Source organism: Notolabrus celidotus, chromosome 2 (genome assembly GCF_009762535.1).
Source record: "Notolabrus celidotus isolate fNotCel1 chromosome 2, fNotCel1.pri, whole genome shotgun sequence".
In the NCBI taxonomy this organism is placed as follows: Eukaryota; Metazoa; Chordata; class Actinopteri; order Labriformes; family Labridae; genus Notolabrus; species Notolabrus celidotus.
In genome coordinates, this window is record NC_048273.1 from 29,618,916 (window position 1) to 29,632,651 (window position 13,736).

At 41.2% G+C, this 13,736-nt stretch overlaps 1 protein-coding gene across 1 annotated transcript in view; it reads left to right on the top strand.

Annotated features, from left to right (window-relative positions):
- The window catches only part of LOC117829732 (disks large homolog 1-like), a 140,820-nt gene that overhangs the window by 4,273 nt on the left and 122,811 nt on the right, over positions 1–13,736 (top strand). The window contains exons 3-4 of the mRNA XM_034707379.1: positions 1,060–1,915; positions 3,412–3,508. Coding sequence (XP_034563270.1) covers positions 1,060–1,915; positions 3,412–3,508 — 953 coding nt within the window. The remainder of the gene's footprint in view (positions 1–1,059; positions 1,916–3,411; positions 3,509–13,736) is intronic.

Here is a 13,736-nt window from a genome sequence, read left to right on the forward strand (position 1 = left end):
TGATTTATTTAGGATTGCCTGTCAGGTCTGTTTACAAAAAGAGGAAGTGGGATACAGGGATGAAGTTCCTCTTTTAAGTGGGAAACATTAGTATTCCTCAGGAGCTGCTGCTCTATAAAACTACGGCTGCAGTATCATTTCACTGCCACTAGAGGTCCACAGTTTATTAGGAGTGCTTGTTTTGTTTCTGTCTTGGTGTCCCATACTATTCAGGAATTAAGAGGAAGGAACACAGCTTTGAATAAAGAGGATTTTGAAAGGTTTTCTGTTTGGAGTAGCTTTTTTGAGCTACAGACAATATAAATCAAACAAAACATGATCTGTACAATACAAATCTGCAGATTATATAATCTAATAACAAGTAATGTTTGACAGTTGAACAGATCAGTTTAATCCGTGCCCAGTCTTGGATATCTTTTATCCAAGATTTACAGTCTGAGGGCAACAGCAGATATGCTTAGGGTGTTTGGAGAACATATCCAATAAGGGGTGCCACCAAAGCCTTTTCAAAGAAGGTCTGATGAAATTATGTGGACAAATTTATTTTTATTTTTAGGCTTTTACACCTTTATTTATATAGGAGAGGACAGTGGATAGAGTGGGGGGAATGACATGCGGGAAACCACTACATGGGTGTGCAACTTAACCATTAGGCTAAGTCTGCGCCCACATGGACAATTTTTGACTTTAGCTGGAAAGAAGAACTTCTACAATACCAAACCGTTTTCCACACCTACAGATTATCTACCAGATTATAGCTTTTTTAATAATCTACCTTACTACCTTCTGTATAAGATTCATTTGAGCTTAAGTTTCAGTTTAACCACCAATCAGTACATTTTTCAGCTCTAGCACTCTATATTCTTCAAAGAAACAAACCCATTTTATTGATACTTATCCAGGTTTTACCTTCACTGTAATCTTTTTTTAATAAGTTTCTGTTTCACTCATACAGCCATCATTCAATCATTCATCCATCTGTTCAATGTGTAAGAACCTTGTTAACTGATCTCCTTCAGTCCCTTTCAGTCTCTCTAATATCTGCTTCTCTCTTTCCAGATATTCAGGAGTACTACGAGTTTACCATCCTCTCAGACAGCAAGTCTTCTCCCGAACAATCAGACGGTCCCTTAAGCCTCCCGCCCTCTAGTAACCTGCCACCAGAGCTCTCAGCCGAGCCTCAGCCACAGCTTACCACCAGTCCCCTGAGTGCTCAGGCTACTGGAGGATCATCACCGCCCAAACCCCTGACTCCTAAACCCAGGTCAATCAAATCCCCTGCTCCCCCAATCCCATCCACAGCGCCCACAGCGCCCACATCAAAGCCGTCCTCTCCTTTGACTCCGTCCGTTTCTCCTCACTCACAGTCAGCCAAAACCAAGTATCGAGCTCCTCTTCCTCCTGTCCAGCCTGGAGCCTCTCAACAATCTTCATCAGAGACTCCAAAGCCGACCTCTCCGTCTGCTACATCTCATGGAGTCAGACTGAATGGTGTAGAAACCTCCACGGACTCTATAAAAACACCTCCCGGGGTATCAGTGAATGGAGCAAAGCCTCGCCTTGCTGTCACCATCTCTGATGTCTCTACTGAAAGCTCCACCACCTCTGCCAGTCCACAAAGCCGTCCTCTCTCTGCAGATCTCAACCTGGTGACCGTGTCAGCCCTCGTCTCCAGCTCCGTCCAAGGTATCGTGTCCCCAGAAAAACCAAGACGCACCAGTGCTGCTTCACCAAGCACCAGCCCCGGTCTCAAGGTATCGGATACTGCCATCATCTCAACAGCTACCAGTAAAGACCCAGGATCAGGCAAAGTCACTACCAGCACGAGTCCAAACAGCCCCAACCAAAAATTCACCTTCAGCACGCGCAGCAACACAGTCCCTCCAGGGCCTTCTGCTAAGGGCCCTCTTCTGAGGTAAGTGCAACAGATGAACATACTTTCAAACTGTGAGTGAGGTATGTTGGTCAACAAGATCTAAAAATGTGCATCTAAACAAATTAAATAGTTTAAAAGCTGTAAGTACAAATACTGTCAAAACTGGAGAAACGAATCCATGAAGTATGACTCCAGTCACTATATGATTGGACATTGTGCTGACACTGTCACAAATATAGATGCTTTGAAGCATAATTTCCTAACATGTAAATTACTGACTAGTCTAAAGATATGAAAATACTCAGAAAATGATTATAATTCAACATCATTTTTTTAATACTGCTGAAAATGGGCTCATAGAGCCCCCAACTGAGTGGGTATGCATGCCAGTTTCACCTGATACAGCCTATACTTACAATCTCCATTTTTTAGATCAAAATACTACAAACCATGCCACACCCGATACAAATCAATGTCTGTCATCTGTGCTTGTTTACATCTGGGTAGAAGATTATGACAGCATTACAGCAATAGCCATTAACAGTGCTATAGCCTCAGCTAGATGGGGACGCTGAGCCACAGCTTTGGCACAACCTATGACTTTCATCTCTGGCCTACAATGAAAGAAATGTTTACATTTGTTTAATCAACTAGTAACTCTGGTGCCAACTAGGTGAAAATGTTTTATTGTTAAGTCAACTCAGTGTGGACTTTGAGGACTATAAAGCGGATTCGAAACTGTACTAGAAACTATTGCTTTTATTTATTTGCCATTGATACAGCTCCAGTTACTAAAGGTAGTTCTTTATCTGGTCAGCCCTAGTACTTAAATACTAAATACTTGATATAGTTAAAATATACTAGATGTAAGTTAAGGAATTTAAAGCTCCTGAAGAACTGCTGGTTTGTGTTGATTTTGGTGCCCCCTGTGGACAAAGTGGCACCACCTAATCTTTGGTTATTTTGTTTTTTCCATATATATTTATTTTTATTTTTATCTCATCCTGCTTTCTTTTTACAGTCAAATTGATCACAATTTGAAAATCTTTATAGAGGAAAATTAAAAAAAACTGCCATTCTTGTGGATAATTATTTTAACATCTACTCTGCAGCAGTGGTTTCAGCCAATAAGAATAGCTTTATAGAAATTGTCAGTCTTTATGCTGATGGTCATGCTTCCCATTGTAGATCATAAACAGGCTGTAATATGTATTTCTGCCTGTTTCTGAAGCAGCTAAAAACTCCTCACAGGAGCTTTAAGAGGGCCTGATGTATGTGATTACAACATGGATTGATTTTATATCAAAATTAAAATATTATGAAGACGTTGTACGTATTGGTAAAGTTAATGTTATTAGCTATTATCAGATTATTTTTAGAATGAAAATGTATTCATGTTTCATGAGTGAGGTGACGGATAAAACACAACAACACATTCTTGCTTGCAGAAATTCAGGTGTAGTAGTGCAGAATGATCACTGACAGTTTACAGACTTCCCCTCCAGACAGTCTCTTCTTTTGACCTTTGTTCTCAGTCCAACCAGCCCAGAGGGAGTAAAAGTCACCTCCACTAGTCCAAGTCCAGGTCCATCCAGCCCCAGGTCACCTACCAGCCCCCTGACTCCCAACAAGGTAAGACATCTGCGGCTTGTTTGTATCAGTGTCTGGGGAAACTTGCAAGACACTCAGTACTCTGCATGACGTACAAAGTTGGTGCCTGCTGTCTGAAGGTGGTTGGTGTCTGCTGCTGGGTGACGGTTGTGAGGTCACAGAAATGCTGCAGAGTCCTGAAAAGACATTGGGGTTGTGTCTTTGCTTGTCAGATGTAAATAAATAAGTTTGACCCTCATTATTGTTATTTGGTGATGCTACATGAGGCTACTATTTTTTATGTTTGTTGATGGTGTGGTGCTGCGATGTTCTTTTTTCACTGCCTCGTAGTTGAATCACATTCTCAACAATGCTGAACAATGCTGGCTGCATATGATACTGTTTGTTGTCTGATGTGGTACCATCGTTTTTTTTTTTGTTTTCAGGAAAGAAAGGATTAAATTTAATTCTTTCCACGAGTGACTAAGTGTTCTTAATAAATGTGTTTTTCATCCAAAGGTTTTTTTCTACTCATAAATAGATCTGAATGAGGGTAAGAGGGTAAAAAGAAGTCCATGGACAGGTTGTTCATGTTATAAGTTTGAACGCTGATTTACATAACATGACATGTAGTATCAGTTGAATGTTGTTGTTCAGTAGAGTTGGCAGAATGAGCTCAGACATAGACGTGTAACTGTTGTTTTTCTTGTTGGTCTCTCTGAAATTTCAATTAAATGTTGTCTTTTTGTGCTTTGGGCTGTTGAACAACAGGCTTACACTGGATGTTTGGCCTTTTAGCCCTGCTGCTGTTAATCTGTATGTTAGTATATTGTGCTGGTAATCCTATAATATTTCAAACTGGCATGGTCCATTTACTTTTTCTTAGCGGTATTCAATTAGACGGACAAAAGACGGTCCGTCCCACAAGTGGTTAAAAAAAACAAATTATTGGTGGAGATCAGGGAAGCAAACGCACTCTTGTCTTTAAGTCATTTTTGAAAACGGAGACTTGCTTTTTATTAGTTGTATTATTATTATTATTATTATCATCATCATCATCATCATCATCATCATCATCATTATTATTATCATTGTTATTATCAGTCCTCCGTGCTGCTCTGTCATGATAGTCTCAAACACACTCTTTCTAACTGGGAAAGATTCACTGAGATCACACAGCAGAATAATCATTACTTTGAATTTACCAAACACAAATCCACAATACTCTCTATGAAATTCCTTCAAAGCTCACACTGCCTATGTCAGTGATTGCCTTTGTCAGATGGTAATGACTGTTTAATGCTCTGGTTACTAATACCATAATGCTGTAGAAGAAGTTCTAATAACCTTCATTAGCACAACTGAGAGAATACAGACTGACAACCATCTGTTGGCAGAGGTGAGCATCAGGAGAGAACCAGCAGTGAGTGCAGAGCAGGGGAATGGGACAGAAGTAGAGCAGAACAGAAAGAAATGTTAAGTTGTGTGGGGTTTTTTTTGCACTGTTTGCATGTCATATTTTTTCCCTCAATAATTTTTATTGAGTTTAACACATAAACAAATATACAAAATGTACGCATAAAACTGCACGATAAGATCAGCTGATTCTATCACCAACCCATCCCTCATAACCAAACAGTCCCAATGTCTGTATAGGGGCTCCATAATGCATACACTTAATAGAATAGTCCTGGAGGAAACAGCTTTCTAGTGCTGGATGTCAGGTTGTCTGTTATGTTTAAGGATCACAGTGGTGCTAGTGAAAAAAATACTTGTAATGCTACCAATGCTAATTGGTGGGAATACATAGAATAAGTGTGTCATCTTTATTACCTCTTTCTGCTCTACTGTTTTTGTTCAGTTTGGTCATTTCTTGTTGAAATCCAGCATAATTTATTCTGATGTTGTGTATCTAGACTATGCGCATTATATGAAGTGAGTGAAACCTCATCCATGTGTGCAGCTTCAGGGTGCAGACTGAGCTTTACTTTTGCCCATCAGAGTTAAAAGTAGAGCATCCGTTGCTTTACTGCTGCCACTGTTCACTCAGTCTCACCCCTCACTGCTGCCAAGCAGAGACTGACCTGATAAAACAGCAGACTGATGTGTGTGTAGTATATGCATTTGTGTATGCTCTTGTGTCTTTCCGTGAGAGTTTGCCTGTGCATCCATGTGTGTGCGTCTCTGCACCTGTCTCTGCATGTTGGCCCATTCCTTTGTGTGTGTGCAGAGTGTGTTCTGCGTGTGCTCAGATTCTGAGGGATGTACTTTTTGAGGTCAGAACGTGGCGAGGCAACCAGCTGCCATAAAACCAAGACAGCAGCTGGAAAAGGAGAGGGCGGGTGGAGGTGCACCGGGACAGCTGCCATGTTTCCGATTCGGCCTCTATTTTAGTGGAGCGAAGTCCTGTCTGGCTGCTCTGATGGGAGGACAGGTGGAGAGGACATGAGGAAGGGAGGTGTGAGAGATTGAGGGATGAAAGAGGAGGATGAGGAGCAGGGGACAGAGACGGACGGACTGCAGAAGGATGTCACTGACAGCAACAAGCAGCGAAAGGGTGGAACAGGAAAGTTGCAGCTGGAGGATGTTTCTGTGAAAGTTTGCCAGTCGTGCTGGTGATGATGGACTGCATCTGTATCCTCACTACAAAGGTGAGACACAGAGAGCGAGCTGTAGCAACAGGGAAGATAGTAGAGAACACATCTTTGCATTCATTCATTCATCATTAGAGATAGTATTTAACATGTGTTTGAACTCCTGCATAACTTTAAATGTGCCATATTGTGTGTCCTCACAGGATGTTTGGATTCAAAACTGAACTAAGCAGCATGATTCTTCATGAAAAAGTTAGTCCTTTAAGTCCTCACAGCGTGTCCTTTTCCCAGTAAACTGCAGGCTCAGTAAACCATGCTTGTGTAATCTGCATAATTGCACCGGCTCACAGTTAGCATTATCAACTTGTTAGCAGGTCACTCAGCTCCCAGGCTTCGTGGTATTTTTCTTGTGAGAAAAATCAGTGACTGTAAGTTCATAAATTACAGGGACAGGCTGTGCTCCAGTAAACGGACTCTAAAGGGAATGTTTCTCGGCTATTGGGCCGACGACATGTGACACCCTGAGAGACGAGAAAATGGGTTATAGGACACACACTTCAAGAGAGTAGCCATCTGACTGACTGAGCGGCTGTGTAGACAGCTGATCACTGGTGGACTGGTTGACTGGTTTGACTGACTGGTCTCAAGGCAAGAGGGACTTTTTTCTAAAAATAAAGCTTGACCTCATATCAAAGTATTATACATGAATTTTAGAAATGCATGGACCATTTATTTGGAGGACCAGCTGGAGTCAAGAAGCGCTCCCCACCTGTGACCCTGCAAAACACCTTGGACATCCATCTACAATCTTTATTTATAAAGTGCCAAATCACAAAATAATGCTATCTTAAGACACTTTACAAACAGCAGTTCTAGATCATACTCTATCTTAATATAAATAAAGACCCAACATCAAGACAGGATAAGATCCAGTCCCAATCTTATAAACAGGACTCAGTCTGATCTCATCTTAATCCACCATGCGCAGAGCACTTTGCAGCATTTAGCAAGTTACAGCGGCAAGGACAAACTTCCTTTAACAGGCAGAAACCTTGAGCAGAACCAGACTCATGTTAGACACACATCTGCTGAGACCGAGTTGGGGTTGGAAAGAGGGACAGAGGAGATGAAGAGAGACTTGATGGTGGTGAGATAGATAGTAGTTGTAGCAGCTTGAGTATGGCACGTCCGTAGCAGCAGGCCATCTACAGCAACAACATGTTTGGGTATGAATGTAACTGTTAAATTGCTTTCTTTCAAACAGAATCGATAAAGGCAGGTCCTGATTTTAAGCCTTGTCATGTTAGTTTGGATAGGTGGTTAATGCCTCGAATCCACTTACGTATGTGACTGGTGTTTGTAGGTCTGTAAACAATGGGTGATGTCTCTAGAGTCCTTACGTTATTTATGCTCCTTGACAGATTCCTTGGAGACTATGAGCTCTTTGATGAGTATAATTTTCTTTTCTTTTTTTTTTTTTTTTTTTGTAATTGTATTTTTATTTGGAAAGGGTAACAACACAAAATGTACAACACTTAGATACTTGTAATTATCCTTTTCCAGTCTTTTATATGCGTATGCATAGAAAGAAGTAGTATGTCCAGATGGCCATTCAGTCCTGAAATGTTTCTGTCCTCCATTATCTTACCAGGTGAATGCATCCATTTATACTCTTGACGTTTAAACATACATATACATTAAACTTCACCTCTTCAGTCAGTAATAACCACTCATGTTCCTGCCTACATCTATTATACAAACCATTGTATATATAACTATTTACATAAGAACTGGGGAGGATGAGTATAATTTTCAGTAAAGCAGACCATAATACAAAAAACAGTTCCAAAGCTTCAGGTGCATGATTAACTTCTGGCAGGCATCCAAAAACATCCATGAGTCAAGTGGTCTCATATCTGCTTTGACATAAAGATGTCCAGGCCTTTTTGGGCCCCCTAAAACCCAATGCTGTTTCCTCTTCAGAGGACGTTTCTTGGTGGCAAGATGTTCTCCCTCTGTTTGTTCTCAGGAGCTCATGCAAGGCACTTGATGATCAGATGGTGTGACCAGGTGTTGCACCTTTGTGTGATACTGCTCTCACAAGATGTCATGATTTTGCTAAGAATCGCTTGGGTCTGGCAGGTCAACAAACCACTAATGGAAAATCTTTCAAGGTAGAATTGCAAGTATGATGCTTCTTCTGGCCTTATCAAATGAAAGAGAGTATTAAAGTGTCATCTTTAAATGTTTACATTGGGATAGCAGAACAGACTCCTAACAGTTTCTCCTTTCGGACTTTGAAGGAAAGTAGAAGTACCACTTACAGACTCTGTGAAGAGGGCGGGCCTGTAACTTTGTCAGTTCTTAGATTTTTGATATGGAAAAGATATCGAACAAGGGTTTTTGACACTTTTTATGTCCTTGAAAATACATAAATAACTTTACAAACTAACTGAACTTATAATGTGAATGGAACGTTTGAGAGAGATACTGCAGGTACAATCTTCGCAGCACATACTCATCAGTCATTGCACTTTCCACTTCACCCTGCAGACTTTGACCACTGGTTCACCCCGCTGTCTCAGCAAGAAAAACTGTCTTGCAGCCAGTTCACAACCATGCTCATTAGCTATTGGGAGCATGACCTTCTGGCATGCTGGCAAACAGAGGGATTTGTGAGTTTGAGACTGGGCAAAGAGTGAAACTCTCATTGGCATGAATGACTATTGCAAGGATGCAAAAGTTTCCAGTGAAGGCCTGATTAGAGCAAAAGAAGGGGCATGGTCTTTTGAGTCAAAGGAATGTGTTGAATAATGCCTTTTAGGGGACAGAGACATTACATACAAACACAGACTCAGGCTCACGCACACGCACATAAATAAGTCTTCTGTCTGCTGGCAGATATACAAACACACTGCAGGGACACCATCTCAAATCCATCCAGTTAATCTTCTTAATCTCTTTAAGATAATGGATTAAAAGACAAAGGGTGTTCCCCGAGACCAAAACTGCTAGATAACAGTTCGAGGATGTTGCAGTACTTTCTCAGTCATCAAGCTCGACTCATATCTTCCCACTAATACCCTCCATGACCTTTTTTTCACTATTTCACTCTGTGCATTCTGGGTAAAAAACTGACCCATGAAAATGCCTCCGAGCACTTACTAAAGGGATACCTAATCCTGTTAACCGTAGACCTTTCAGAGATGGTTTTGTCAAATGAACACTAATGCAAACATTCAGAGACTCTCCGGTGAACACAAGCGATAACAAATAGATTCAACTAGAAACTTCTGAGCAGTCTTATTATGGGTCACAAGCACAATTGATCCCAATCAAAGAGAGACTCTGCAGTGCTCTTCAATGATCCTGCAAATTGTAAATCCCACCTTTGTTTCACCCTTGTGTAATTGTTGTTGGTCATATTAAGTGTCTCTGACCTCCCGTGCTCCAAGAGAGCAAGACTCTCTCTTAAGAGGCTTACCTTAGGCTGCTAATGGACTTTATAGAGGTGGGGCTATTTTGAGATAGGCAAAGAGGAGAAAAGAGAAAAAACGAGAGACTCCTTAAGACAGAAGACAGAAGAGAGATCAAGTCTGTGAGCCTGAGATTAATCACAGGTTCCCTGTATACAGAGGCTTTCCTATTATTCCACAGGCTTCTGCCAGAATACCTGATGCTACGTCATTCCACCGATCTGTCTGTCTGTCTGTCCGTACAACCGTCCAGCTGGCACTGTTATACTTGAAGGAGGGGTCACGGCCAACAAATCAACGGTCAAATAATCAGGGACGGTATGAGAGGAGAGGAGAGGAGAGAAGTTCCCGTGCAGCTGTAGGACCACTGAGCTCGCAGCTATGTTCCTGCAGAAAACAAACCATGCAAAGTAGGACTGCCGTTGCTCAATAGCTTACTTCAAGGAAAGGCTGAAAATCCTCCCAGATTTCCAGGATAACCACCTGTTGTGAGGAGTGTGACTAAGTCTGCATGTCTTTGCAGAGTCCTGGTTGTAGTAGGGCTGACTCTTGGCTAGCACAAGGGAAACACATGAAGATGGACCACAAGAACTCCTCAGTCAGTGTAACGTATCTTAACTTCCTTTCATTTGCTCTCTGACTTACCCGCTGCTTTGACATGTGCCTTTTTTCAGAAGAGTGGAATCTATTGAGGATCAGCTGAAGGGAAGTTTATGTTAATGACCACCAGATTGTTTGATACGTTTACACAGTATGTTGCATTTATTATCAGTTCTGTATTTCAGCACGTATATTTTTAGCCGATATCACCTTGTTTCAAACCAAACAAGGAGTGTATTTACAGAGTGCCTAGATGTATGCACAAGTGCTTTAAAGAGCATTTCCCAAGGCCCTCATCTAAATATACAAAAAACATTTTTATACATAGCATTTTTTTTGTCATCTATTGTCTTTCATACTTTTCTTTAGCTAGTGTAAAGTAAATCTGTCTGTCTGTGAGGATATAAATATTGTCACCTCTACGTAGAACATAAAGTGTCTCTTATCCCTCTGTAAGTCTTTGTTCTACTCCCTGTTCCTGACTTGGTTCCATAACGGCGCCAGCAGTTACAGAGGCTGGCTTATAACCAAGAGGAGCTGAGTAATTAAGAGGGGTTAACCTAGAGGCAAAGGTTTTGACCTCAACATAACTGATAGCGGGCTTCGAGTGCTCCTCTCTGTGAGGTGGCTTATTTTATCTGTACTACCCTGGCAAACCAGAAATCACACTGAGCACAGAGGAACGCATGTTCCTACGTTTGACAGAGGGACAGGATGGAATCAGATAAAACATACTTTGTGGGCTCGGTTGGGTTATTCTCCTGTCAAACCAACAGCAATCTGATCACTGGTTACTCAAATCCACAAGAACTGACCTTGGGCAGGATACTGACTTGAATAGCTTCCTTGGCTGCAATATTTGTGTTTGAATTTTTATTAGAAACAGGTCCTGATGAGACTCAGAAAACTGCAAACATTTAACAGATTAGTTTTATGTGGAAACCAGCATACGAGTTACAGTTGTTCTTTTCTTTCATCTCTTTAAGATTTACTTTGGGTCTTTTTTGCCTTTTTTGGACAGGACAGTTGAAGATAGAGGAAATGTTGGGAGTGAGGTTGACCCAATGGTCAAAGCTGGGAGATGTATACAGTATATGAGGTGCCTGCTCTACTGGCTGAACTGTACAGGCCCTTCTAAAACAGGCTATCTTCCTGATTGTATATGTACAGAACAGTGCTGCAGCAAGGCTCTGCAGTTGCTATGGCTTTGTACAATCAATCCACAACAGCATAACAATGGTTTCCCAGTGTGTTTTTTTACATTATGTTATGTTGATGCTGAAGTGAAAGCGGCTCAACATGTATACAAACAGTGGGGGCTCTGCCTCACACTCATATCTGCACAGACACAGCACTGCTCTTCCTACTGGCTCTGGTTTTTCACAGTGACCTGTCTCTGTGGAACAACTATGTCCCCTCATCACACCACTGTTTCAGGTTTAAGTGAACACATCTGACATACTTACATGTCATCATTCATTTCCAATGATGTTCAAAGTTATGTTTTATTGGCGTCACCCGCCCCATGACAGGAACTTCTAATGAAACAAAAACCCAGCATCTTCTTCTGCATGTGATTCTGTGTTACACGTTGTCCAAAAACATCTCATCTTTTTCATAAAGTCAAAAAAACTCCCAAACTGGCTAGGAAATGTTTTATTGGTGCGGGCAGAGTACACCTCTGACATGTACTAGAGTAGAAGCCACACACTGCATTTGGCTAGCAAGCTGTTTTTTAAAGGTGACATATCATGCAAAATCAACGTTTTAATGGTTCTCTACCTGAAATATGTGTCCCTGGCATGTCTACAAACCCCCCCGAAAATGAAAAAAATCCATTCTGCCCCTGTTCTGATTTCTCCACCTTTCTGTAAATGTGTGCTGAAACAAGCCTTTTCAGCTTTCCGTGTTTTTGTTACGTCACAACAATATCCGGTCTGTCACGGAGTCAGAGCACGGAGCTTGGTCAGCCCATAGACTGTATAAAATACAACTCAGCTCCTCCTCCGTTTTTCATTACCTGCACACATGTGTGCTAACAATGAGCTCAGGAGGGAGGCATGCTAGTTGTAGGCTGTCTTGATAAACACAAAGGTCGGTTTTACTCCCCACATCTTCAGATTTGAAGATCTAGTGGATGATTTTTATTTTTCATGGAAAAGTGCTAGCGCTATTAGCATAGCCACATAGCTACATATTCGTCGCTGTGTACCAAGACACACGTCGACATTCTGACAAATAAAACAACAAGAAACACAAAATCTGTGACCAATCGTTCAGAAAGGTCCTGCTGCAGGTGCCTCTCCGTCAGGATCAGATTCTGGATCAGATTCAGAGGGTTGAAGTAACGCGGGTCTGTGAGCAGCCGTGTATATTCAGCCAACATGTAAACATTAGATCAACGTGCTAGACAGCCGAGGGCACCTCCACTTCCGGAGGGGGCGTGGTCAGAGGGAAAACAGACTGTTCTGAGCAGGGCTGAAAAAGAGGGCTTTTCAGGCAGGCCAAAATCTGATTTCAAAGTGTTTTTTGAGCATAAACTTTAAAGACATGTTTTGGGGAACTCTTAGACCAATATATTTTGATGAAAAAGAGCGTAATATGTCACCTTTAAGTCTTCTCCTGCTGCTGCTTCTTTGTCTTTCTTCTGTTTTATGGAGGGTGGCAACCAGCGTCAGGAACCACTGCCAAACCCTTACTGTTAACCATTTAGTTAGTGTATGCTTACTTTGAGCACAATGACAGTATTTCATATTTTTTCAAAAAGACAACAAACAGCTCTAACACAGAGTTTGTGCAACATTTGGTAACTTAAAAACTGTCGTATGATGATTTACTGAGTGTAAATCTATTAACTAACTGATGCTGTTTAATGGAGCATGTCCAATTTTCTATGGTTTGTGCTTTATTTGAAAAATGTCTACTTAAGTGGTAGATTTAATAACCCTCATGTCTTTTTTAAACACATTTGAATGTTTGTTGGTTAAATATTGTATGAAGTGTGGACCCTTGTAGTTTGAGAAACTGTAATCATAGTAATTTAGTCATTCTTACATTCTTGGTTAACTGCCCAAACACAACAAAAATAACAAAACACCCCTCATGAAAATTATAGCAACATGTGACTTACTGCATCTTTGTTGAGCTGTCATACAAACTCTACCAGACAATAATTGACAGAATCACACAACCCAATAGTAATTGTTGGTACAGTTACACCAATGACATCATTGTCAGTGCGACTTGGTGGCAATGAGCGAAATGTTTGAGTCACTTGGCTTCCTGATGAGCTGTCAAAAAACAGAATGAGGAGCTGTTAACTGGAGCTGTATTTGCTGTTATACATCCAAGTCCAAAATTTATGAAACCAAGCCAAATCCAGAGGCCATATGCAGTTGAGTCAGCTCGCATTTAGCTATCAGATCCCAGAGCTTACCCACAAACAGCCCCACTTGGCTGATTACCAGGGTTAACTCTAACAATGACTAGTCCGAGTCTGTCTTCGGAAAACTAACTCATTTATCTGAAAAGGAGTCAGCAGGATGTTGTTTGAACACATGATGCTGGTAGACCAAAGAACAAGCTCAGTAGTGATAGCAG